Source organism: Amphibalanus amphitrite, unplaced genomic scaffold, assembly GCF_019059575.1.
Source record: "Amphibalanus amphitrite isolate SeventyFive unplaced genomic scaffold, NRLGWU_Aamphi_draft 002218F_arrow, whole genome shotgun sequence".
Classification (NCBI taxonomy): Eukaryota; Metazoa; Arthropoda; class Thecostraca; order Balanomorpha; family Balanidae; genus Amphibalanus; species Amphibalanus amphitrite.
The window spans coordinates 1-27814 of record NW_024883708.1 but is presented as its reverse complement, the minus strand read 5'-3'; the positions used below and the strand labels follow the sequence as shown (position 1 = coordinate 27814).

At 48.4% G+C, this 27814-nt stretch overlaps 1 protein-coding gene across 3 annotated transcripts; it reads right to left on the bottom strand.

The window, feature by feature from the left end:
• Nucleotides 1-201: 201 nt before the first annotated feature.
• LOC122376636 (RYamide neuropeptides-like) lies at nucleotides 202-19815 on the bottom strand. Of its 3 annotated transcripts, none has more exons than XM_043356524.1 (5): nucleotides 19563-19815; nucleotides 2564-2734; nucleotides 1921-2007; nucleotides 1044-1152; nucleotides 202-723 (listed from the first exon to the last, which is right to left on the bottom strand). In XM_043356524.1, the coding sequence occupies exons 1-5, from the start codon at nucleotides 19567-19569 to the stop codon at nucleotides 690-692; spliced, it is 408 nt and encodes a 135-aa protein (XP_043212459.1). In that variant the 5' UTR covers nucleotides 19570-19815; the 3' UTR covers nucleotides 202-689. The 3 variants fall into 3 exon arrangements, with proteins under 3 accessions (XP_043212459.1, XP_043212458.1, XP_043212460.1); XM_043356523.1 differs by having other exon boundaries at nucleotides 1044-1155; nucleotides 19563-19788; XM_043356525.1 differs by lacking the exon at nucleotides 19563-19815 and adding an exon at nucleotides 8617-8723.
• Between the last annotated feature and the right edge of the window lie 7999 nt (nucleotides 19816-27814).

Genomic DNA, 27814 nt, shown 5'->3' with positions numbered 1-27814 from the left:
AATCTACCTAAATCTGTTTGACCGTGTGTTAAATGTGGCGGATATTTTTATCAGAAATTTAGTTCAAATCGATGAACCGCTTTGAGATTATCCTCGAGAAAAGATAAATGCAAAATGCATGGCCAGATAGCTCAATATTAATTGAAGATACCTGCACACTGAAGACCGAGACATTGCGTTCACTAATGAAAACAACTCCAATGTTCATCATCAAACGTATATTATTTAGCCACAGCTGTAACATCATCGTAACTACAGAGTCGAGAGGAACGTGTCTGCGCCGCCCAGAAAGCGTCCAGAATCGTTACGAAGGGAGCGCATTTCGCCGACATCTCCACTCACAGTAACGAGTGACCCGCGGGCAGGCAGGAGACCAGCGTTTGGAGGTATTCTGGTCGCACGCCAGCCTCGGGGTTGTGTGTATCTTGTCGCCGGCCGAGCGGAGGTCCGACACCGCGGTTTTTGACAAGGGCACGCCGCACTGTGACACCTCTGTCGGTATTTTTCGTAGTGTACCGAGATGGCTGCCGTGACCTCTGACCTCTGTTTGACCTCTGACCGCGGCCTCTGACCTCTTACCGCGGCCTCTGACCCCTGGCTGCGGCGCTGACCCCTCAATGGCTGTCAGAGGCTGATTGTTGCCCTGGTAAGGCTGCTTTGTCTCCGGCGAAGACGGACTGATTTCAGCGTCACTCGGCTGGCAGTCGCGGAGACTCCAAACCTCTGAAAAGGATTGAGTTATTAGAGTTATTATCGGACACGCACGTCACACAACCTGCCTGTGAAGAACACAGATTAAGGTTTCCGATGTTGATGATTTTAAGGTAAATAAATAAACAACTTACAAAAAGAGGCCGTTACGTTATGTACGCAAAATCCCTTCTATGGTCGGCGTGCGCTAAAAACAAACAATAGCCGTTACGAACTGTAATGCATTACAGCTCACTCGCTATAATCTAGATTCTAAATATCTTTTGTAGATTTACATAGGCAATTTACCTACATCCTATACTGTTTTAATGAGGTTTTCACTTTTAACTTACAGACGACATCTGTAGACTCGGTCTGCTTCTACCAGAGAGCAGCGGAAGTTGAACTGGTCTGTATCAGTCAGCTCGGCCTCAGTCAGATCCACCGGGCCCGACTCGGCCACTTCTGACGGCAATGATGCGCCGGGAGAGGTCAGTACGGGTCACCGAGGTCAACACGGGGTCACAGAGGTCAGTGTGGTGTTACATAGGTCAGTGAGTTCCCAGGGTACTGGATAGGCCAGCGAGGGGTCGCAAAAGTAAGCGACTCGGCACCGATAAGCGTGTTTTGCGGCTTGCGCAGGACGGCATTTGAATCCGACGAAATATGGAAACAGAGGAATAGTTATTTGCTTTTAATTTATGTAACGTCTCTCCCATAAAAAGCCTTCCCATTTCGCTCATCTCGATGGAACCGGTCACTTAGCGTTTTCTATTTGTTACAAGCAGTATTTTTTTAGGAATGTACAAAACATTTTCATTCAGCTAATATTTCCATCCATTAACGTCTAATGTAACGTTTCACTTCTGTGCGATGTTTTTGACTTTTGAGTGACTCAATTTGACCAAATTTCTGATAGAGGTGACGCCGTTTGGTGCAATAAAATCTGAGGTAAACAGAGACCTCCGGTGGTCACGCTGGGAGCGACGCGATCAGTTTGCACTACAGCCGGGTTCCGGCGAGTGACACGACTCAATAGGCGGCGCCGGAGGCCACGAGCGGGGGCGGGGCGGGGGGGGGGGGGGCGGGGTGGATCCACGTCACTGTCCGTCGCCGTCACCGCCTCGCTCCCATGTCTGCAGCGATTGCAAGGGTATTAGACGGCAATGTTTTACTGACGAGAAACCATAGCTAGCCTTTTTTAGTTTTATGCGCCAGCTTGTCTCTTACCTCCATAGTCTGCAGGAACTTCAGACCGTTTTCCGAAGCGCGGCCCAAGGTAGAAACGATCTGCCTTCGGTTGTACCCGGATTGCACCTGCAAATTGTGGACACGTTTAAGAATATATGATATTAGTTATTACTTACTCTATCACGATCATTGTAGAAAGAGACCATCGACATTGGTCGCGATCGAACTAACACCATGTTGAAGGGATGCGGGCTTAGTTCATTTCTGAAATGTTTTTGCAGAAATAGTATCCACGCACAGCGGTTTCATTCAGCTGTTTTTGCTCCTTTGTTATTCTGGCCTGATTCAGACCAGGATAATGCTGTTGCCGACTTTTCATTGGAATAACTATTCACCCATGATGTGCGCTTGTTTTAATATATATCAAGCACAACTGCAAGCTAAGTTTTGATGCCCACAATTGAGAATTGTTGACAAAAATTGATGAAATGAAGGACTGCATGGTCACTGACCTCGTGAGTTGGCCCGTTTGATGTTGTCACTCACCTCGTGAGTTGACCCGTTTGATGTTGTCACTGACCTCGTGAGTTGACCCGTTTGTCAATGTGACTCACCTCGTGAGTTGGCCCGTTTGTCAATGTGACTCACCTCGTGAGTTGGCCCGTTTGTCAATGTGACTCACCTCGTGAGTTGGCCCGTTTGGCGGCGTCCAGCTGCGCCCGCTGGCTGCTCGAGTAGCGGGACGGGTAGGCGGCGCTGGGCCCGACCAGCAGCAGGACCAGCAGCAGCAGGACGGCCAGCGCCGTCCGCCAGCCCACATCCCGGCCACAGAGACTGCCAGCCGACATACCGCCTGCGGGCAAACGTGGCGGGAGCGCGGTCAGCGGACGTTTGGAGACCTGAGGCCATTTTACCAACAGATAAATCGCCGGCTACCGGAATTTTGCCTAAAGACGTCTCCGAAGTTCGCCATCCTGGCGAAAAAGGTCCACTGATGTTAAATGGGTAATATTAATATCAGCTAGCTTAATTTATATGTTTTGACATTGGCGTTTTTTTTCGCTTGATTAGTTGACACTGAGGGTGACTTCTGGAAACAAAAATACCGGCAGTTGGCCATTTTCTGGTGGTAAAAATGGCCTCTGCACTACCAACCGACAGTACAAAGGACGCACCACAAGAATAATACTGGATACAGGACAAATGATTTTACTCAATAATCAACAGCCCAAATAGTCGACGTGAGGATCGAAAATCGCACCGCCGTCAGTCATCAATTAACTAGGACTTTCCCGATAAGTGCAGGCAGTGTGACATAGTGACCAGTTATAGATGCCATCAGGTAGAGGTGATTTCAACTTCACCTTTCATCTTTTTCTTCAACTTTTCGACTGCTCCTTTTTCAATAGACTTGATATTCTGTCTCAACGACTTTTATCATCCGCTTGATAATTAGAGACGATTGTCCCTCCACCTTTATTCTCTTTGTCATCAACCAATGAGGGACAGGCACACAAATGAGCGTTCCGAGTATCTCTGCATCAAAGGCAAGCAATCGGAAACAAGATGGATTGATTGCTCTTATCGGGTGCTCTCATGATTGCTTTGACCATATAGCTAGGAAAGCCGCGAATGTGAATTCGTTCATTCCCTTATGTATTGCAGAGTGTCGACCAGCGGTGGGGTTTCTTTCGAAAATAAAAATTTAGTCGCACGCTGTTTTTTACAGCTAAAGTTTTTCAGCACCTAACCAATAAACATTCTTCTTCTTGGAGATCGAAAAAGATGTTTTTTTTTACTCTGGGCAAAGTTATACTAATGTTAGCTCGCATTTACTCCACATTTAAATCTAAATTAAAGGCTCACTCTGGCCCACAGACCAATGAGGTCATGCTTGCACAGAACAGTGGCATCTGGCGCAATGGATCTCCATTACGTCAACGCTGATCGTCAAATAATGCACTGGTGTAACTGGCGCCGGAAGTCGGCATTGGGCTCCAAATATCCAGCCAGTATATGCGTTTTATGGAAATTACCCTTTTAGCACAAACTGCATTTTCCGTACGAGCTATGTAGGTACCTATATGCGTATTTCCAGCTATACCACCATCTGTTAGGGGGTTCTGCATGCTGTCCAAATGTAAGCAAGGGCACACTCTGCTAGCCATAGTAAAGAAATTGAAGATCTTAACCCGGCAGTTGCTGGGGTATTTCGCCACCCACCGTTTGCTGGGGGGGGGGGGGGCGTTAAACGCCCCCAGCCGATAACTCGAGAACCAATAGGCGCAGCGAAACGCACGAGGCGGCAAACGAAAGAACGTGACGAGACGCTTCAGATGAAAACTTTAAAGTTGAATTTTGAGGTCACAGGTCGGGTCAAGGTCAGGTCAAACACCTGAAATCGGGCTTTCAGTAGCATGGACATCAGGACTTCGCAATGGGCGCCTCTCGTCATAAACTCTGTCAAAACGGTGCACAATCCATCATATAAGGCCTACAAGAGTGTCAGCTCCATGTAGGGGTCAGTCAAGCATAGGTCAGGGTCAAGGTCAGGTCAACCGGGTAGGCACATATCCCCGAAAATCAAAACTGATATTCGCAGCCCGTGACACATGTTTTATGGGTAATTTGGGGCGTAGAACACGATGGTGACATTCATTTTATCATATGTGTATGTTTTTGGCTCAAAAAGTTCAATTTAAGAAATGCATGTATCATGGTCGTGAAGAAGTCACGAGAAATTGCCAAGATTCAGTTCAAGATTTTGGAAAATGCGGAACGATAATCAATAATCGAAGATAGCCATTTGATTGTTCATGGTATTGGCAGTCTAATGGCGTTTACTGCATGTCTGTATGTCTGTTCTGTGATTTTATATGATTTTTTGAACATATGCCGTTTTTGGTCGAAAACTCAAAAATCATGACGTCACTAAAACCTAGATATCTCAATTTTTTTTGGACCGATTTTTTTTTTTGAAACTTTGTCACAATAAACTTCAAACAATTCCCTACAGGTACCCAAAAGTTGGCGCGCCTGCGGCGCGCCGTTTTTATGCTATGGCCCGGCGAAAAAAGTGGGGGCGTTTAACGCCCCCCCCCCCCCCAGCAACTCGCGGGTTAAAGCGTTAGGCAATAGTTCCATGTCATAGGCTCTTGGAAAGCCAGCGTCGCTTCTTGTCGGATGTCGAATAAATTCAAATAGAACTCAGATTTATGTCATGTCGAAATATCGTTTCATTGCATTCACAGCACCGACCAAGCCTCTGCGTTAGGGGGTCATGAATGAGCCCCTCCTTGGTCAATCCCACCTCAATGCACCGCACGCACACAAGCGCCCTACGCATACTGCATGTCGCCGTCGCTAAAGGCCGTCAACTCTGCTGAACGGGTGACGACACCGGGCGGCGACCGACACTTACAATGACAAAGGTCAAAGGTCACGTCTTTGCTCGTCATCCGGCCTGGATCCGCCAAGCGCCAAGGGCGGTGCTTCCTACCACTGCCACAGAATGGTCAGGGAAAAGACGCAACAGGGGGCGAGTCGGGATGAGGGTGGGGGTGGGGGCAAAGAGCTGCGAGGCCGCTCCTGACCGGTATCCTACCGTGCTGAAGTTAATACGAGAGAGACCATTCTGTAGGCGAAATTGGCGAATTTCAGCCAGCCTTTCCTGCCTCCGCCGGGTTTTAGAATATGTAAAGTTGGTGGCTAGTTCACCGATCTCTCCGCAATGTGATCGGCAATGAGATATTCTAGCATTCCCTCAGGAAGTGTCAACGTTCGACCTTACTCGTCGGTGCCCCAAAGGAGATCGAGACAGTGTTACATGTCTAATGAGTTCCGCTGGACCAGGACTCTCTCATTGTGAATTCTGCTCTTTTACATAACTTATTAAATTTGTAATACATTTTACCATGAAATACATGTTATGGCTAAAATTTATGAGTTGAGAGTAAGTGCATGGTTGAGCTGAGGATAATAATGCACGCAATTTGCATAAAATCATTTTAAATACCAATTACCAAGAACCTCAACGATCATTTGAGCCGTGTGCTTTACTTTTTGTCTTGTTTGTGGCAATCATCCTCGTAGTTACCAAGTTTCTGGCTTTCTTTGATAAGTGCATCTCCTCCAGCAGATATAGTAACTAGGGCCCAGTTTCACGTCAGGTGCTACCGGCTACAAGCGCTGTTAGCGCTTTCGGTTTCAATGGAAGCACAAACAAACTTTATTTGTGGTAAACAAACTTTATCAGGGTTTGCTGATATTTCCCTGGAAACCGAAAGCGCCAATAGTGCTAGTAAACACCAGTAACGTGCTGTGAGACAGGGCCCAGGTAACATTGACGTTCGCTGTTTCCCAGCATTGCAGTCCCTGCCTCCCAAGACTACAGAGCGTTACCTGCGGCATTGACTGTTGCAGAGAGCACCGAGTTGGATCAAAAGGTGGCCGACCTTCACCGTCTACTACGACATTTAAATGTATAAAAAGAAGCCTCGATGATGGAAACTAAAGGAAGGCACTCATGCGTTATTTTTTTTAAGGACAGAACTACCACATAATAATTTGGGTCGAACGAGAGAACTTAGGGTAGAGCATCAAACTATATTATAGTCAGATGTCACATGTCGACGGGACATTCGATCGGTTAGATTGGAAAAGGATAAGCATTTGTCCTTTCGACCAAGGACAACCTGGGTAAGACGATCAGGAGCGTCCACGTATTGGCCCACGCGATCACAGAGCCTTCCGAGACGTTTACCTTCGACAACCGTAGCAAACTTCAAGTTGCGATGCCCCTTGCAACAAAACTAAAGCTGGATCTAACGAAAAGTAAGCAGCTGAAAAAATAGCCATGAGAGTGGAAAAATGAATACAAAACTAAACATAGCCGAAATGCAAGGTTAATCGTAAGTTTTATTGTACTTGGTGGAGACTTCCATTTCGCGTCTAGCTAGACGCGTCTAAGTCTTAGACGCCAACTTGGACGTCTGCTCTGTTAGACGCCAGTTGGACGCCAGTGGAAGTCTCCACCCGTTGTGTTTTGTTTTGTTCGTTTTTAATAAGTAATTGTAGGCATGTACACTTGTCACATTCCACTTATCACAGGCAATGGGTTTCCTGGAGTGGTAGGCTGTGCCGCATCACACGGACTAAGTTCACAAATAAATATTGTGACCCAAAGCTCACCATAGACGCGCTTTATTGCGTGATAAACGGCAAATTTTTGCGTTCCAGTCAATTAATAGCTTCTGAGGAGTGGAACATAATTCTGTAGTCAACTGGAAATACAATTCTGCGTGATTACGCAGAATCACCGCAATCTGTCGAACTTGATTGGTTTGAGCATTTGCGCTGTATGCCACGCATGGATTAAAGAAAAGATTCAGTTTATGCCTGTAGTAAATTTGATTAGATTTAGCGGAATCTTTCATCTACCATTTGCACCTATCTTGGCAAATCTTAAATCAATCGATCATTTAACCGAATTATTGCGCCAAATGTCGCGTAACGGTCGGCAAAAATGGGTGGATTTTTTCAAAGTGATTCTGCCTCTTCTTAACGTAAGGTGCTGCATTCCAAAGAAGATAATCAGTGTTTGTTAATAGGCTCCTAGAAGTCAGGTAAGAATAATTGAGGTCAAAGCCGCGTAAAACAAAATAATGAAGCCAGCGTCAAAATCGGGGTTAATGAATGCATAGGCATGTTTGATTGGCCATTCGTCAAAATAATCCAAGGTTATCCGAGGTTAACGGATGTCACCAGATTGAGCTAACTTTTTTACGCCAGAGATCGGTGTCTGAGCAATATCGACTGCGTTTGCTTGTTTTGACAGTATTTATGCAGTACGATGCACTTGATAGCAATCCCAAATCCTCCTTCCTGTGCAGTGTGCAGCTCTACAAAGCCCTGCCACGGGTAGTTAAGCTGTCCAGAGATTACAGCTTGGCCTGAGAGTTGTGAATTGGATAGTGGGTCTACCGTTAGCTTTTTCTCGTGGAGTGGAGCACGACCATTTACCTGAGAAATCCCAGCTAATTAAAAATGAAGATATTTGCTGTAAAAGAAATTAGGTGCAGATTTGGTCAAATCAGGTGCATTCGCCGGACAGCCCGTCGTGAAAACGGCTATTGTCTATCTTTCGTCACAGAAATAAATCACAATGCATAAAAGCATCGATGGGTCATAAGTGTAACTGGATTTCAACTTTGAATAAGCGTAAAGGCTTGCCTCAATTTCTTTGCATCATAATTAGATATGGATAATAGTCTTGACCTGTTTCGCCTAAACGGCAAACACACGAAAAACAAATCTAGCAACACTTTCATTGATTAAAGGCTTCTTTTTAAGGTAAAGCCAAATTTGGTCAACATGGCAAAGACTATGTATATGCATTTTATAGTTAAAATTTGATCTTCTCTATCATCTAATCACATGCGGTACCTCCTCTTTTGACAAAAAAGCTCATCTAGATGGCCCTTATGTGCCACCAAAGCATGCACGATGCCTGCACATCTTGCGCTGCCTAAAACGATCCTTTCCCAAACCTTTTAGCGTCACATGGGAGGTCAACAAATGTCCAGTAGGCTATTGCATCTCACTTTCAGCGTTGCCACGTTGATGTTGGCTCAGAAAACACCAACCAGGACGTTAACAGCCTGGTTCAGCCGCTGCTCATTCACGTCACGTACTCCTCCTGAGTCGTCCCACGTCACGTCCGACGTCCGTACATACCTGTGCAGCCGAGAGGTGCTGGGGGGACGTGCACCACCGCTGGGGTCCGAGCTCCGAGTACCAGCCCGCTCCGGAGGGCCTAGCCTCAAATCGGGCCGAATGCACCGCTCCCGGCCAGCGGACCAATAGGAGACCGGCGTGGGCCGCCAGAGAGCCAATCAGACGGGAGCTCCGCACCGGGCTGCCTGTGTAGGTGTGTGTCTGTGTGTCTGTGTGTGTGTCCGCAGTGGGCATCGGTACCAATTAGGCCACCTCCAGCATCCTGTGACCCCCAGACACGTCACCAAATGCCCGTGAAAGGGCGCCTACCGAGCCTCTGGACATTGATAGGTGATCGGACGAATAACAGCCCAAATGAATCAAAATCAGTTATTGGAAATAATCGTCAACATACACGATTTCTGTAACGAGTCATGTCACAGTTCAAAGATATAAAAAAGTATTCTGAATCTTGAATGAAAGAGGGCGAAAATGGAATAAATTTTACTTTTAAGACGTTTATAACAATACGGTAACTACCAATTCAACGTTAACTGGAATGTCCGAACGTTTGATTTGCTATCCATCCTGCTATTTTATTAGGCATGTGTGTTGTTTGTAGGCATTTGGTAGATCACAAATAATAATATTACGAAGGATGACATTTAACATGGTGAAAGTAAGTTTATAATTGTGCCGCCTTTTAAATTGCATCATAAGTCTCCCTCAAACGCTTTGTTGAGTGCACCTGATAAGATAGATTAATATGGTCTTGACAAAACACTGCATTGCATCTAAATATATCATGTGTAGACAAAATCGTCTTATCAGCTCTGTTTCTGGTTTAAAGACAAAAAAGATCTGAAAAAACATTCAGCTACTGTCTGAAGTATTCATCGTCCTATCATGATCAGGTGAGCTCTTCAAAGAAAAACGAACTCCACATCACCCAAAACGCTGCCTCGTCTTTTTATCTCTCATAGCCATCGTTTTCAGTCCGTCAGGCTATTCAGGAAAGCGGGGTCTGCCGTGAATCTGCCATAAGGTAGCCATGTCACGTGTCTAGCGTCCTCTAAATCTAAACAACTGCACGGCAAAATGACGTGCGCCAAGATCTTCACACAAAGAATTCCAGCTTGAACTAGTCTCCCGCTTTCATTCTCGCTGCACCGTGACTCGTGAGCGAGTCGGCGTAATGTCTGACGCCTGAATGGGTAGACTGTACCGCATGACAGATCCGTGAGACGGAACAGCATCAGACGCTTGGAATATAATTACATTACTCGTATATGTAAGTACCTGCATTGCAAATAAATTACCTTAATAACGCTTATCGGCTCGCACAGAAGTCAATAAGTCGCATGACAATGAAAACAGCTCAAAAAGGCAAGCCTTCGGTGTAAAACAGACGCCATGAGGGCAGTAGCGGCGGAACACCTTCAATTAAGGGGGGGGGGGGAGCACTGACGACTTTTGGTCCCATTCTTTCCATGCAACGCCCATAGGGCTAATGTTGAAATGCCAAAATCAAAGGGGGGGCACGGTGCCCCGGTGCCCTCCCCGTTCCGCCGCCTATGCATGAGGGTATTTGCTACAATGCTGCGCTATATTTACGCATGTGACAACATTCAGTTTTAACGCCTCACTCAACGCTTTGCATAACCAAACCAACAACGGATCTACTAATGGTATGATTGTATATTTTACATCTTTTTGCATCAAATAGGTATATGATGGTCAATTGTCATAACAATTTCGGCATCAGCCTACACAAGCGTCATTCAGAATACCTATCGGCGATGTTCAGCACTTTTTGTCGCTGGGCATAACATGCTGGACCATTGCGAATCAACCATATGCAAGGTTGGCATTTTTACATTTGCGCTCTGATAACTGTGCTTGAAATAAATAATAAATAAACATTTTTTACCTAAACCTTTGAAAGCTATGAGGATAAGGCCTTAAAAACTTTACAAAATTTTGCATAACTCTGACATTGAACACGACGTTCGTCCCACGTTGTGATGATGTTTCGAAATATCACAAATGATTCCTCGATGCACGTTATTCGTCGATGCTGTGCATAATAAGTGTGCACAGACGTAACGCTTCAATACATATTTGTCGGTTGTCACCCGAGTGCATATGTTGCCTTTTTAAGATAGGTGCACTCAAGTACTGGAGTCACACACAAGTACTGTCACCAAAGTGTAAACACGCAGTCAATAGCAATGTTTGCGTCGGCTCTTCGGTGCTGTTGCAGCTGCCTGCAGACGATTGAAGACTTGTAGGGCCTCATCAATAAAGTAAGGGGACTAAACCGCGGCGCCCGATCGGCATCTGAAGGCGCGGTTCTGGAAATTATTCGTCTCAGTCGACGCGAGGGTGCCGCGACGGTTGATGGAAGGAGTCAGGGTGGCGCGTGCGGCGTGCCGTGAAATATCGTGTGCTCAATGCGCTTCACTGAGGGCAGTTGGTAACACATGTGCAAGTACATACATAGGCATGCCATTTTTCGATGATACAGGCTACATGAAACCCGAGACACCCGCCTCTAAACTTGTTTATTATCTAGTAGACACGTCATGTGTAATTGGATGGAATCAGCCTGCGTTTCATCATCTCTGGGCCTGTCTCTGGAAATCGGGAAAGTATAGCTACATTTGAGAACCCGTCAAATGCGCGCTCCCTGGTGACGGTCCGGTCGCAGTGGGTGGTGTGCTCGGCCGCACGTCTTTCCATTCTCTCTCCAGCTAGTGGTTCGGTATGCAGCAGACTCCTTCCCCGTCCGTCCACCCATCTATCGCATCCGTCACAGTCATGGAGATGACTGTGGCCAGAACACCGACTGCATACCGTCCCACCGAGACCGACACCGAAATAACACTCAACTGTCAGCAAACGGAACCCCGAGTCAATAATGGCTGAAAGGAAAATCGTTACCGTAAAAAATCATGTATGTTACTAACAATACATTTCAGACGAGGCAAGAAAAGGAACTGTTTATGTAGTCAAGGTCCCGACTCCCAGCCTTCGAGCGAGAAATCTTTAATCGGCCTCAACCCATTTCTCCACTGACTTTATTGCTTTTGGCGGTATCGCGAGTTGTTTGTAAGGGTGTGCATTCTATTATTGCATTCCGAACACGCGCTTTTCAGCAGTGATTGCAAGACCAGAAGGTGCTTGCAAAATTGTTATTGCTGATTGTTGTTAATTGTTAAACAAAATGGTATTGCTGATGCAACTTAACGCTCCGTCTATCTAGCTGTGATTGTCTTTGTGTGCAACCTTTAACTCTAATGTCGCTGGTCTAGATCAAGTCTAGATTGGGGTAGCTACCTGGTAGATTCTGGTTGTCTAGATCCTGATGTCGCTCACTAGATTCTTTTAATGTTTCGCAATAAAAATTGTTCAATGCATATGTTGCACCATGGTTGCACTTTATGTATTAGGAAAGACAGCATCTTATCGAAATAATTTGCTTTTATTGCACCTTTATTCTTAGCGCTGATGCGCAATGCACATCTAGGCTGCATCAACAGGCAATCTTTTACGAAGTTTTGTTGACATAAATTAAATGCACGTACGCTTTATGAAAACTGCCAGAAGTGTCCGATAAATGGTGGATAAGTCTAAAGGCAAAGGTCCAAAGGTAAGGATAGCTATTGAGGCCATCTGAGTTCAAAACCATCCAACTATCTTAATAACACTTAGCCCCAAACCGATTTTTCGCAAACCTAGATAGGTTCCCTAGAACAAACCTATGTTCCCACCACATTTATATCCCAACCTCAAACTGCTCCGGCTGCTTTTCAATAGAAAAACACAATTCTAACGAATAGTGTTTTTCTAATTTTCAAACAACCTGCGGTTACCTCATCTGTATAGTCGACTACAGAATGATGTTCCACTTTTCACAGGCAATTATTTGCCTGGAGTGGTAGGTTGTGCCGCATCACACGGGCTGAGTTCACAAATCATAGCTTTGTTCCAACTTCCAATGTGCACAATCGACACGCTTAATTGCGTGATAAACGGCACAACTTAGCGCTCCGGTCAACTGATAGCTTCTGAGGAGTGGAGCATCATTCTGTAGTCGACTACACTGTACAGCCCACCGCTAAAGTAATGTGCGGTTTTACCCATCTCAACGGATAGCTTTAACTTTATACTACATACTTTAAGAAGTTGAACCGACCGATGCCTAAATATAATCATAATGAAGCTGTTTTAGTTTGCCAGGTGTACATACAACATGGCCGCTGCGCAGAACGTCATCCCTCGTTAGCAGCCACCCCGTTCTTTTTCAGTTCTGTGTGACATCTCTGCATTTCTTCTGCGTCACTCGATCGGGCTCAGCCAGTCGGGTCGCCGGCCGGACGTCTCTCTCCGTCCCGTCCAGCGCCGGCGGCTGTCCCGGGATGGTCCCGCCCGCCCGGGGGGACGGCGGACAGCCAGCCGGGGGGGGGGGGGGGGGGACGGCAGATCCGCCGGCGGCCGTGTGACTGTCGACACTAATTAGTGGCGTGCGTCAGGCGCTCGTTTGTCCACCGGCAACTATCTGTGTGAGCACACGGCGGCGGTCGCGCCACTGCACTGCGGTGGGCGGAGATCGGTGTGTGCTCCCGTCGCCGGTGGGTGCGGTGGGTGGTGGGCAGGTCCGGCAGGGGCGGACCTTCCCCTGTGTACAGCAGCGCTGACGAGAGATATGACTCATATTGGCCAAGGCTCAGTGGCTCCTCTTGCCTCTCTCCTACTCCCGCCCAGCGCCATTCATATGGACGATATGGTGTGCTCGGGTGGGGGAGTGGGTGTTTTGTGCCCCACCTCAGCTCAGCTCTCCGCAGTTGGCACACTTTGCGAAAAGTTCAGATTCAGGTCACTCCAGGTCAGGTAACCAGGCTGCGCCAAATGGCTTGAACATTAACATGCTCACCACAGTTTAACTGATTGTGATAGGACGATTGCTTTGAAATTTGAAACATTCAGCAATTGATCAAGATGAAACAGTGTGCAAAACTGAAAACATCTAGGTTTCTCGGAATTTTACATCGTTGATATAGTCAGTGATAGATATGCAAGAGCGATGAAAATACCTCAAATATGTTTAGGGGAGAGTGGGGTAAGCTGCCCAGGGTGGGAAAGACGTCCCACCCCCTCTAGCGGCGAAACAAAGAATCGAACCTGGAAATTAATTGTCTTAGCGTAAAGCGGAAGCCTGACTTGTTAGATGCACAAAAATTTGCGAAGCTCAGTTGGGCAACGGCTGGCTGATGATTGCATGTTTTTTATTTGCTGCTTTCAAAAAATATTTTGGTGTCAAAACATTGTAGATATCAAAGAAGGTAAATAATTTTTGCGTCCCTTGCTAAAGTCGTGATACACTAGCATGCGTGCACTGTGTCCCAAACAGTTTGTTTCAGGGTGCTGTTAATGGCCGTCTGCACCCAAATCGCGTTATCGTTCATATCCTGATCGATAACAAGACTTAGGCCGACGACGAATGTGTCTATAGGACGGTATTTTTGGATTGAAAGTTGCTATTGGGGAGGGTGGGAGGGAATCGTTTTCCACAGCCTGTCGCTTCGTTTCCACCCTTCCGCACTGTCCGCCGCCTCTGAGCGCGCGCCTTGGACTGCCCGACCTGTTTTGCGGCCTGTGTACTGTGCGTGTCTTATCTCGCCTCGGCCGAAGCCCGGTCCCCTCCCCCTGGACCCGGGTCGTCAACCGCGCCACGACTCGGGTCTCCTCCCACCCCTCTGCCCCTCCCTCCCTCCTCGTGCTGGCCATCCTCCGCTCCCTCTATTCGAGCCCCAAATCAAGCTAATAGGTGGGCCCTATTACTGATTAGGGTGTCTCATACCGTACGCTCCCCAGATCTGTTGTCCAGTATTGGCTGTTAATGGCCGTCTGCACCCAAATCGCGTTATCGTTCATATCCTGATCGATAACAAGACGCCAAAATCGCCAACGGCTGCTGTTTGCACTTCCCATCGGCCCGCCGACGCGGCGATTAGTGTTATGAGTGACGCCAGGTCCCCCGTCCTAGCGTCCGCACACACTGACGAACACTTCCCTTCCCCATGTCGCCGAACCCCCCCCCCTCTCTCCCCACTCTCTCTCTCTCTTTCCTCTCCCTCCCTCTCTCTCTCTCCTCTCTCTCTCCCTCACTTTCCTCCCCGTCCGACGTCCGACTACGGGACGGACGGGCCCGTCCCACGGTCCCTCTCTTGTTTGTCGGTTTTCTGGGGCTGTAGCTTTATTACCGCAACGGCCGTCCAGAACCAATAGCACCACCGTGGCCACAGACCACCCTCACATCCACTTTCGCGTTTGACGAGCGTAAGACGGCGATAGTTGAAATTGACGTGTTTGACTGGCACCGCCATTGCGTCCTTTTTATTGACACCATCCGAGGCCGTGCTGCTGTCGATATGCATGGACCAGTGGACGTCATGCTGCTGGTGGCCTGGTGCCTGGTGCAAAACAGGGGCGCCAGGTGTCCTTAGGGTGTGTTATTCCCCAGCGACGGCAAAGTCCAAGTCGGCGCGGAGCCAAGCGTCTAAAGTCGACGCGGAGCCAAGCGTCTATGTGCGCCTGTTCGGCGATGGCCGCGCTGAGCGGCCGCAGTTCTATGCACACAGCATTGGTTAATGGTTTGCCCATCTCCTTATTCACTACCGCTTATAATTGCCATTGTTCCATAAATTTTTAATGGGTCAACATGGTTCAGGCATGTGGATGTGCCTCACCGATACGGTTCAGGCGTACCGGGCGTATAAATGAGCCCACATGGTTCACGCATGCGTGGCTTGGTGCTGCGTCGATATGGTTCACGCATACCTGACGAACAGCGAGATTGTAATGAGCAACATGGTTCAGGCATGTTGAATTGCCTCTCCGATACGGTTCAGGCGTAACTGGCGCATAGTTAAATGAGCCCACATGGTTCACGCATTTGTGGCTTGGTTCTGCTTCGATATGGTTCACGCATACCTGACGAACAGCGAGTTTTGTAATGGGTCAACATGGTTCAGGCATGTTGAAGTGTCTCACCGAAACGGTTCAGGTGGGTTCAGGCGTACCGGGCGCATAAATGAGCCCACATGGGTTCACGCATGTGTGGCTTGGTGCTGCGTCGATATGGTTCACGCATACCTGACGAACAGCGAGTTTTTAATGGATCAACATGGTTCAGGCATATTGAATTGTCTCCCCGATACGGTTCAGGCGTAACTGGCGCATAAATGAGCCCACATGGTGCACGCATGTGTGGCTTGGTGCTGCGTCGATACGTCGATATGGTTCAGACATACCTGGCGAACAGCGAGTTTTACTGTGTCAACATGATTCAGGCATGTTGAATTGCCGCACCAATACGCGTGTCAGAATACCGGACGCGTAGATGAGCCCAGATGGTTCAGGCATGTGTGGCTTGGAGCCGCGTCGATATGGTTCATGCATACTTTACGAACAGCTAATTTAACTGTCAACATGGTTCATGCATGTTGAATCGCCTCACCGATACGGGTCAGAGAACCGGGCGCGGAATCCAGCCGCCCACATGATGCAGGCATTTTTGGCTGAGGGCCGCGTAGATATGATTCAGACATCACGACGAACAACGCAGTTAACTGTCAACATGATTCATGCATGTTGAATTGCCGCACCGCTACTGGTCAGGCGTACCGAGCGCCTAAATGAGCCCACATGATTCAGGCATGTCATGTGGCTGGGGGCGGCGTCGATATGGTTCATGCATACCTGACGCACAACGGATTAAACTGTGTCAACATGAGTCATGCATGTTGAATCGCCGCACCGATGCGTGTTAGAATACCGGGCGCATAAATGGGCCCGCATGATTCAGGCATGTTTGTTTGGGAGCTGTGTCGATATGGTTTAGACGTACCTGACGCACGACGGATTTAACTGTCAACATGATTCATGCATGTTGAATCGCCTCATCGATACGGGTCAAAGAACCGGCGTATGTGAGCCCACATGATTCAAGCGTGTGTGGCTGGGAGCCACGTAGATATGGTTCAGGCATGCCTGACGGGCAACGAATTTAGCTGTGTCAACATGATCATGCATGCTGAATTTCCGTACCGATACGGATCAGAGAACCGGTGTGGGGAAGCCCACATGATTCGGGCGTGTGTGGCTGGGAGCCGCGTAGATATAGTTCAGGCATACTTGACAAACAACGAATTTAGCTGTGTCAACATGATTCATGCATGTTGTATTGCCGCGCCGATACGTGTCAGAATACCGTGCACATAGATGAGCCCACATAATTCAGGCATGTGTGGCTGGGAGCCGCGTCGATGTGGCCTCACGCCGATATGTTTCGGCATACCGGTTGCATGAATGATCCCACGTAATTCAAGCGCGTGTGTCTGGTAGCCGCGTCGGTACGGTTCAGGCATACCTGACGAATAGCGAATTCTAACTGGGTGAACATGATTCATGCATATTTGGCCAATCGATTCTTCACGCCGATAAGGTTCAGGCAAAACGGGGTACGGTTCAGGCATACCTGACGAGCAGCAAATTTAACTGGGTCAAACTGGGTCATGCGTGTTTGATAGATCACTTTCTCACGCCGATATGGGTCAGGCGGACTGGGCGCACAAATGAGCTCACGTGATTCGGGCGCGTGTGGCTTGTAAGCCGTGTCAGTACGGTTCAGTCATATCCGACGAACAGTGATTGAACTGGGTCAACATGGTTCATGCATGATCAATCGCTTCCTCGCGCCGATATGGGTCAGGCATTCCGGGCGCTTAAATGGGCGCTGCGTCCATTGTCCTCCCTGACTGCGTGAGGGGTTATCCTGTGCAAATAGCTCCCGACCGACTGCTTGAGTCGTGGGTCCCTTACCAGTGTTATCGGACAAAAGGTCAACCACTCGGCCCCACAGAGGTGACCCCTGCGTCCCTCCCGCGCCTTCCCCTCCCCCTCGTGAACTGGCGGTAGTTTTACACGCCGCGACGCCCGGCGGCGGTGTCACGACGTGACGTAACGGCTCTATTACTGCTGACGGCCGAGTGTTGGCCGCCCGACCGGTGGGCGCGCGCAGCGGAATGGGTGGGGGGAGCCCCGTCCGCGGAAGTACAGCTGGCACTCCCCGGCGGCCATCACAGCGACAATGCTTTGATGTGTGCATTTGTTCTGATGACGTCACCCGGCACCCAACGAATAGCGTCATTGGCTCCATCTTAGTCAGGCGGGGCGCCGCGTCGATATGGTTTAGACATACCTGACGAACAGCGAATTTAACTGACAACATGATTCATGCATGTTGAATCGCCGCATCGGTACGGTTCAGGCGTACCGGGCGCATAGATGAGCCCACATGGTTCAGGCGTTTGTGACTTGGCGCTGCGTCGATATGGTTCAGGCATATCTGACGAACAGCGACTTTTACTCTGTCAACATGAATCAGGCATGTTGCATTGCCGCACCGATACGGTGCAGGCGTACCCGGCGCATAAATGAGCCCACATGGTTCAGGCATGTGTGGCTTGGCGCTGCGTCGATATGGTTCAGGCATACCTGACGAACAGCGAGTTTTACTGTGTCAACATGATTCATGCATGTTGAATTGCCGCACCGATACGGTGCAGGCGTACCCGGCGCATAAATGAGCCCACATGGTTCAGGCATGTGTGACTTGGCGCTGCATCGATATGGTTCAGGCATATCTGGCGAAAAACGAGTTTTTCAGTGTCAATATGATTCATGCATGTTGAATTGCCGCACCGATACGGTGCAGGCGTACCCTGCGCATAAATGAGCCCACATGGTTCAGGCATGTGTGGCTTGGCGCTGCGTCGATATGGTTCAGGCATATCTGACGAACAGCGAGTTTTACTGTGTCAACATGATTCATGCATGTTGCATTGCCGCACCGATACGGTGCAGTCGTACCCGACGCATAAATGAGCCCACATGGTTCAGGCATGTGTGAATTGGCGCTGCGTCGATATGGTTCAGGCATATCTGATGAACAGCGAGTTTTAAACATTCACGCATGTTGCATTGCCGCACCGATACGGTGCAGGCGTACCCGGCGCATAAATGAGCCCACATGGTTCAGGCATGTGTGGCTTGGCGCTGTGTTGAGGCATATCTGACGAACAGCGAGTTTTACTGTGTCAACATGATTCATGCATGTTGAATTGCCGCACCGATACGGTGCAGTCGTACCCGGCGCATAAATGAGCCCACATGGTTCAGGCATGTGTGGCTTGAAACTGCGTCGATATGGTTCAGGCATATCTGACGAACAGCGAGTTTTACTGTGTCAACATGAATCAGGCATGTTGCATTGCCGCACCGATACGGTGCAAGCGTACCCGGCGCATAACTGAGCCCACATAGTTCAGGCGTGTGTGGCTTGGCGCTACGTCGATATGGTTCAGGCATATCTGACGTACAGCGAGTTTTACTGCGATATGGGTCAGGCAAACCGGTCGCCAAATGAACCCGTGTACCTGACGAACAGTGAATTTAACTGGGTCTACATGGTTCATGCATGTTGTTTGTTGCTGCTCTGCACCGGTATGGGTCAGGCATACCAGGCGCATTAATGAGCCCACACGATTCAGCCATGTGTATAAGCAGCGTCGGTACGGTTCTGTCGTACCTGACGAACAGCGGATTTAACTGGGTCAACATGGTTCAGACATGTTGGTTCTCCGCTCTGTGTTTTTGTGACATGGACGACGAGCCGGTATTCATACCCAGATGGAGCGGGTGGTATTGTATCAGTTATTCACTATCATTGACTCTGGACACACACATCTGCCATGTGCGTCTCTGCACAACGGTCTATCCCACTGGCATTGATTCGTTCACAACATCAGCATAATCCATTCGCTTGACTCTTCGGCGAGTCAGCCATGCAGGCAGCAGGCTCCTTATATGACTAGTATCGCTAGCACGCTAGCCTGACTTACCGGCCATGTCCGTCTCCCTTGGTCCCCCTCTGCTGAGCACCAGGTACTCTGTCGCTCCACAAACCTGTCTCCCGGCCTTGTCTACTTTTCCTGCTCGCTCGTTTTACAGCGCTTAGCTCGACGCTCGATTCCCACTCTCTCGCTTTGTCCGTCACCTCTGCGACCGCACAATCGTTTTCCACAGCCTGTCGCTTCGTTTCCACCCTTCCGCACTGTCCGCCGCCTCTGAGCGCGCGCCTTGGACTGCCCGACCTGTTTTGCGGCCTGTGTACTGTGCGTGTCTTATCTCGCCTCGGCCGAAGCCCGGTCCCCTCCCCCTGGACCCGGGTCGTCAACCGCGCCACGACTCGGGTCTCCTCCCACCCCTCTGCCCCTCCCTCCCTCCTCGTGCTGGCCATCCTCCGCTCCCTCTATTCGAGCCCCAAATCAAGCTATTACTTCGGTACCTTGGGGTAAGATGCCCCCTGTCCTGATGGGGAAAGACGCCCCCCTAAATCCGTAGGCTGTCCTTCAAACAGCCCGTTAAATCATTTATTACATACTTGTGATGTAGACAAAAGCCGATCTGGGACTATTGAGAGTCCAGTACGGTCGGGTGCTCCCCATGCCGGTCTCTCGGCCCACACAGCGACTTTTTGGGCGGCATCTGACTCTGAGAGCCCTTACGACGGCCTCTGTAGGCCCCATTATTGGCTCCAGGGCCCCTCACGACATCCTTTGAGGGCTCCCACGTTGGCCCCACAGGCCGCGCTGGCATCGGAGGTCCTCACGATGGGCTCGAGGGCCCTCAAGCATCATGAAGACCTATAAGAGCCCCACAGTGGTCTCCGAACGCCACCACGGAGGCTTGTTTGGCCGCGCTGGACTATGATGGCCCTAACGATGACCTCTGAAGCCCCTTACGACTACTTTTGAGGGCCCTTATGATGACGTTTGGTGTCTACTGCAGGCTCGAAGGGACTACTGATTCGTTCAGGCGATTCACGTGCCCATTTATGTCACTTATAGTGCAGGGGGCATCTTTCCCAACGTCAGGGGGGTCTTTCCCACCCTGTGGGGTAAGATGCCCCCTTTCACTTCTTCAGGAAAATGCTTAATAGCAAAAAAAAGTTATAATATTTCAGGCACGAAAGTGTGATATTTTTGGAGAAAAATGATGTCGGCTTCCGTTGAAACTCCAAGTTTTTGCTTTCCCATCGTCATTTTCGAATAATATATGACATAGTAAAACCCTGGGCATCTTTCCCCACTCTCCCCTACGTCTACGACACGAATCGACTGATATGCATCATGATCTTTCCGTCCAGCATGACCTTTACCTCAAGCTTACTTTTCAGGTTGACTTTTGTAGGTCAAATAAGTGCTCCTTTGACTTGCTTCGATGCGAGCTATACGATACCGGTAAAACCATTATAATGCAATAGCCAATAACTGTTGATCCAAAGTTATTAATTTTTTTTCACAAAAACGTGAGTTTTCACGGCTTTTACGCATCATTACTAGGCTACACTGTTCGACCTTTGGTAAGAGCTGATTATTCCTTAGCGAAAGAGCTTTGAAAGAGCTGTGGAATATTTTCCGTAATATTGTTACCCAACAATATCACTTAATCGCTAGCCTAGTTATGAGAAAATATTTTACCCTTGGTTCCAGATATTTTCTGTGAATTTTTTTCTTTCCAGTTCATTTTCACTGTCTCTAGCCTTCATCCTCACCTTCGCCAAAATGACATATTCGCCTATTATTCAGGTCAGGAAAAGCACAAATACAATTTTCGAAGCCCGGTCGGCGCCACACATCTGTTGAATACAGTCAGTAGGTGCAAATGGGCCCAGTTCCCCGTTGGTGGACTGTCTCTATATCACAGTTCCCCGGCGCGGAGGCACGGCCATAAGCCGCGGCTAACATCCCGCGCTCCGGCGAATGACAATGAGTGACTGCTTTCGCCGTCTCCGGCGCGGATTCCATCAGCATGCTACGCTGGTGGGCGGGCCGGTGGGCCATCCGAGTGCCTGCTCAGTGCTCACACCCCGGCTGCCGTCAGGGCACCCGAGAGGGGGAAGGGACGTGATAGAGGGGGCGTCATCGACATATTGTCTTATAAGATATCACACTGATGGCCCCATTCAGACTTGCTGCTTTATCACATAATCATGAACGCAGAGTGACCTTCTTTTATTCTATTGATCGTTAAGGTATTTCGACAAAGAGCGCCTACCTACAGGAATACGCCGCAACGTGGCGAACCGGTCCATGCGAGTGACAAACGTTAGCGTATAAACATTGTAGGTACTACACGATGCTGGGCAACAACGTAAGTTATATAACATTGGCGCGGCAAAATAAAATCATTTAGCTTCCTAGTGTAATCGTCAATCGATTAAATTTTAACTCAGGATATCACTTTATTCAATTCCTAGTGGTCTTTCTGGAGAAAGTACAGGTCACCACTAAAATAATGTGAGGTTTTATTGATAGGCAATCTCAATAGATGGCTTTGACAGACAATTTTTAAGAGAGAGAGAGAGAGAGAGAGAGAGAGAGAGAGAGAGAGAGAGAGAGAGAGAGAGAGAGAGAGAGAGAGAGAGAGAGAGAGAGAGAGAGAGAGAGAGAGAGAGAGAGAGAGAGAGTGTGCCACACTTTCAATTAAATTCGCTAGGAACAGCGGAGATCCCAAAAAGTAAACAAAAGTAAAAGTATGATATCTTGAAAATCGGTGAATATTTTTCGAAGAAATTTGGTAAAGTTTTCTAGAGTTTTCGCTCTAGTCTGATTCGAGCGACATTACTTTCATGTCAATTCATTAACTTTTTTGAAAGTGGGAGGCTCTCTTTAACTCGTTTTTGAGTCTTGCACAGTAAATAAGCATTAAGCTATCATTGTAGTTATGGTTTTTGTCTCAGTCACGAACCCCTGACTCCACTTCACAGTTCTTGGCCCAGCCCATCCACAGCCCATCGATCCTTCGTATTTAAGGGCCCAGCCCAGCCCGTATGTCCAGCCCAGCCCATGGCCCATTGGGCTGGCCCAATGGCGAACACTGGAACAAATCGGCCTCATGGGACGTTACGTGAAGTCCAATAGACCCCACAGAGTCGCAATGGGTGATCTGTGACGGGGCCAACTTCGAATGTAGTTTGCCTCAAGGGTCGTCAGAGGGCAGTCGATGGTTGACATTGACCCGTCGATAAATTCGCCGGCCCTCTGGAGAAATGCGTGTTCGGTCACTGTTTGTTTCCAACGCTTGCAAATGTCGTCCGAGTGGTCTGATACACGAATTAGACGAGAGAGTTGACTGAATAATGCAGGCCGGGTCCGCTATCGAGCAACGCATAGAGAACAAACGCAACGGCCATATGCGCTCACCACATCGTTCCCACTAGCCACCACATGCTTCAGTCAGAGTGGCATCCGACTGGCGTGAAAAGCTAGCGATCATTCTTCCTGACCAAATTGAAACAATCAGGGAAGGAAGGTACCATCGGACAGACCTGACTCAGTGATGTGACGACTGACGTATTACACGTTGTCTTTCCAAATTGACCAAAAAAAACTTTGTATAAAGATAACATAAAACTTTGTTTTTTATACAATGCAAGAACGACAAAGGATTGTCTTCACGAGCATTTCAATTCTGGTCGACATCAGCGCATTACTCGCATTTTATTCAGAATCCGAACACAACGCTCAATTACCTAAATCAACAAACCATCTGTCCGACATTATGACTTTTGACTCAGTTTGATTTAACTCTTCCTGCAGCCGCGGGGCCATCCGTTCCCTGTCGGTTTGTTAGCGATTGCTCGGGAAGCGTTGGTGATACGCCGGTGCTGAAAACTGGCATAGCTTACCTTAGATCAAGGCTCCTAAGATTGAAGCCAGATTTGTGACACAGGCTGAATTTTCAGGTTAGGTCAGGTCGCTGCCGTATGATAATTGATGTCATTTAGGTTAACCTCCACGGTCCTCGGAATGCCTGCACGATTCAGGGAATCTTTCGTAGGGAGATAAAAAATTTCAGGACCTATAGTAAATATTCGAGACTCTCAAGTAAATTTTCGCGTTTTTTTCCCTCAAAAGTCACCTAAGGTCATGTAAGGCCTCGTGACCTTGTAGCGGGGTGTTGGGCTACTGATCAGTGTGTGTGCGAGGCTGGTCATTCACTGGCGGGCACATAGACTGCTACCCACAGTACAGCGGCATGGGTCACAGGGTTGGTGGGTATTCACGGTGGGATATTAAAAGGTTGCCTGATGTTTCACTCTGACTGCGCTCCTCCTGTTTTACTCTAAACGAATTCTAAAAAATGTCTATCAATCAATGTTCCAGCTAAATCTCACACTTGTGCGTCTATTGTTCTTAAGTCATCCCCTGAGTTGAGGGTGCCTCCTCCCACTGGATATAACTCATTCACGCTTTCACCATTAATTCTTCATTCACACGGCCACTCATTCATTCTTCCATGCATCGTAAAAATATTTCAGGTGGCAAACCTGTCCCTCCCCCGTTCACCTACAATCCCCTAGTGGTACCCAGGTTCGGATTGATGAAACAATACACGTAATTATCTCTCCCCCTAAAAAAAAAACAGATTCATGACAGGAACTTTCTTTCGACGTATCAGAACATGCAATGGGTTTAAAAATGGTTCGTTTAAATTTCCTAGGGTTTGTTCCTTTACTATGCTCCGTAAATCAGCCGAACGCTTCGTTATACTCGTAACACACGAATAGAATATTACGAACCACCTCATGCTTCGGCACTCGAGTTGAGTTGACCATGCCCAATGCCTACACAAAGAAAGGGAAAACGTCTCCGGCCCGCAGCCCCGAGACCAGGGCTCGCAGGAGACTCCTTAGTCCGGCTTTCCACGGGGGACTCATTAAATTTTGAAACCGGGTTGGGTTACTAAGGTCCGTCCGTGATACTAATGACCGCATCTCGCACCAGCCATAGTTCAGGGTTTCCGGGCCAAACCGGCGATCTAAACGGGTTAGCCTACGTCGGCTATCTATCAAGACGACACTCGTCTTCCACGCACGCAGGTCCTCTCGGGGACATCCTGCACTCGGCATCCATCATCGACTACCAGCACATAGGTGCCCAGAGCCCTATCTATCCGTGGCTGGTAGTTAAACTGTCGTCACAGACCTATTCGAAAGGACCAGAGCATGGCCGGAGCTACTCGACTGACTGCGGGTGGCCAGCACCGTCTGACTGCGATCACCCGACTCGAATACTCGGTATCTAATGTTTACCCCCGTCCTGCGGCATTACACGTTTCTTCGCGGGGCATTACTCATCCGGCGGCATACGATCCCTCGCTAGAACGCCTGGGGTCCTAACCACCTCCGAAACTATCTACGTCGCTCTTCAAATGACGTCCTGCGCCGCTCACTTGAGGGACCGATAGCGGACCTACCTAACGTTTTGAAACCGGGCTGGGTAACTAAGGTCCGTCCGTGATACTAATGACCGCATCTCGCTCCAGCCATAGCTCAGGGGTTCCGGGCCAACCCGGCGGCCTAAAATCTGCCCAGCCTCCGAGGCTGTCAATCCGAGACGAAACACCATCATCTCGCGGCGACCAACTCGCCGATACACATTCCAAGCGACGGCTCGCGTGACCTTATCACCACCCAGGGCTAACTCAATCGAGGCCTAACATTTAGTGGGGTCGATCCCTATTGATCATCATTTAGGAAATCCATTTTTCTATTGCATATTTTCCCTCCTCTTTCATCCCCTTCTCATCCCTTCCTTAAACCGCGCTTGGGCATTCGCTAGAGCCATGTACGCCTTCAAGGAACAAACTGATAATAAGGGCAATTATCTCACCTGCCCGTCATTCAATCAAAACCCACAACTAGCACGACTGACTTCAAATACGGTATCCCAACAAAATAAGGCAAATATTTCAATCAGCAATGTTTCCCTTCCAATAAAAGTTATCAGTAGGCAACTGCAACCCATGCCCTGTTCCCAATACCTAAAGTAAGTGCGAGAGTCGCGTTGGCAGGCATATCACTCACAGGGGAGCGACACGCATAGTCTTACGGCCTCGCTGTCCGAGTCAATTTCTGGTATTTCCTAGTCTCAAATGGGAATATGTGGATTCCTATTATCCACACGGCTTACAGGCAGAAATCAAGCTATCGTTTGACCCTTAAGTACGAAATATAATGGAAATGTAAAATGTATAGGTGCGATTTGATTAATAATTAAGATTTTAATTTTCCATTTAATGTTCACCATCGAACACGTATCATTGTCCATATCAATACTGAATAACTAATTTTAAACTAGCCTTTCAATTTAACTCAGTTGCTAAGCATGATCCTCTCTCATCTGGAAAACACCTTCTCGCGTGACGTCATCCACTTTTCACCATAAGGTTTTGGAGCGTTCGGTGGAGTTCGCGCAATGAAAATGCTGGTAACTGCCCGATCCGGGCCGACCGCCACTCACTTCAAGTCGGAGTCAGTCCGACCCCGTCATTGCCCTTTGTTGACATCGCGAGGACCAGCGGACCGGACCATTAGTGGGCCAGGCCCGGCCGTCGCCGGCCGCGCACGGAACTGTCCACCGGCCGCGAGACTGTCCGCCGACCCCAGTTCATGTGTGTGTGCCCCTGCGTTTGGTTGCTATAAATATCTTCCACCGATCGCTCGTTGTTATCGGTGCTGAGAAGCGCGGGAGAGAGAGAGAGAGAGAGAGAGAGAGAGAGAGAGAGAGGGAGGGAGAGAGAGAGAGAGGGAGGGAGAGAGAGAGAGAGTCAGAGAGAGAGAGAGGGAGAGAGAGAGAGTCAGAGAGAGAGAGAGAGAGAGAGAGAGAGAGAGAGAGAGAGAGAGAGAGAGAGAGAGAGAGAGAGAGAGAGAGAGAGAGAGAGAGAGAGAGAGAGAGAGAGAGAGAGAGAGAGAGAGAGAGAGAGAGAGAGAGAGAGAGAGAGAGAGAGAGAGAGAGAGGAGACCAACAGCCAACAGATCATAAACCAATAGTGCTTCATGCCGATTGATTGTCGCGACCGACCGGTTTATCACTCGCCGTTTTTATTTGGAACAACAAACGTATCTAATCGACTGCTAACAATTTTAAAGGATAATATAATTATTCAAATTTCCAACCGAGCTTAATTCACTTTAATCTTGATCAAACATATTCGTACTAATTACCCATGACATTTAATGAAATTGAGTTATTACGATACTAGAGCGAGCTAACCGACCTCAAAATGATATTGTTTTCAACGTTTTGATGGTACATTAAATGTTGCATCGGAACCTGTTTCGCTACTCTATATCTTACATAAATCCACCCGTAGTTAGGGTGGTGACGTCATCAATCCGGCTCGGTGTCCAGCGGCCCGCACTCCCTTCACAACCGCGCCGGCCGCCATTTGCGGGCGCCCCCGCGTCGAGCGGGCCGGCCGGCGACTGTGCGCCGCCGTCTGGCCGGAGCGTCCCCTCCCCCCTGCGTGTCCTTCCCCCACTACGCATTCCGAGGGGTGAATCGGCGCGGCGGCTGGCCGTGAAAACATGGGACCGGCAGCGCGGCCGCCGAGCGAGAGACGGTCACTGGGGCGCTGGAGCTCATTACTTGTCAGTGAGGAGCACTATCCTTTGTCGGCTGTTGGTGATCGCAATTGCTATCAGTTACCTAATTAAGTCATACGTCATGACTGAGACGGTTCGTGGCATGAAAAGAAAATTAAAATCGTATGCAAGAACAGCAACACAATGAATATTAGATGCACGCTAGCCGAAGTAAATAATTTAACATTTATACTCCTGTGAGAGAAAGTACCGATGATCATTGTAACAGACAAGCGTCGTTTTCCATTTCATTAAATCCTAGTTATTTCTACATAAATGGACAATAGCATTGACGTTAAGCTTAAGAAGAACAACGACAAAACATATTTATGCTTTCGGAAGCGAGAATAATCACAATGGATGCGTTAAATTAACCAGCAACCGTTCATTAACAAGGACCAAATCATGAATTTATCAGCCTGCGTGCCCAATTCTATAGTCCGGTTGCTAAGGATAAAATGAACAAATAGCTCAGCCTACAAAGAGCTAATGAATTGGGTGTCGCTCTCTAATGTTTGCCGGGAATAACTCGATCAACTTGCTGGAAGTTCCTAATGAATATCGTCGTCAATGTATACCAAAGGTAGCGAGAACATTATCTCCTAACAATGATTCTGGGAAAAAGGCGTTTAATAAAACAGTGCAAAGAGATACCACCTA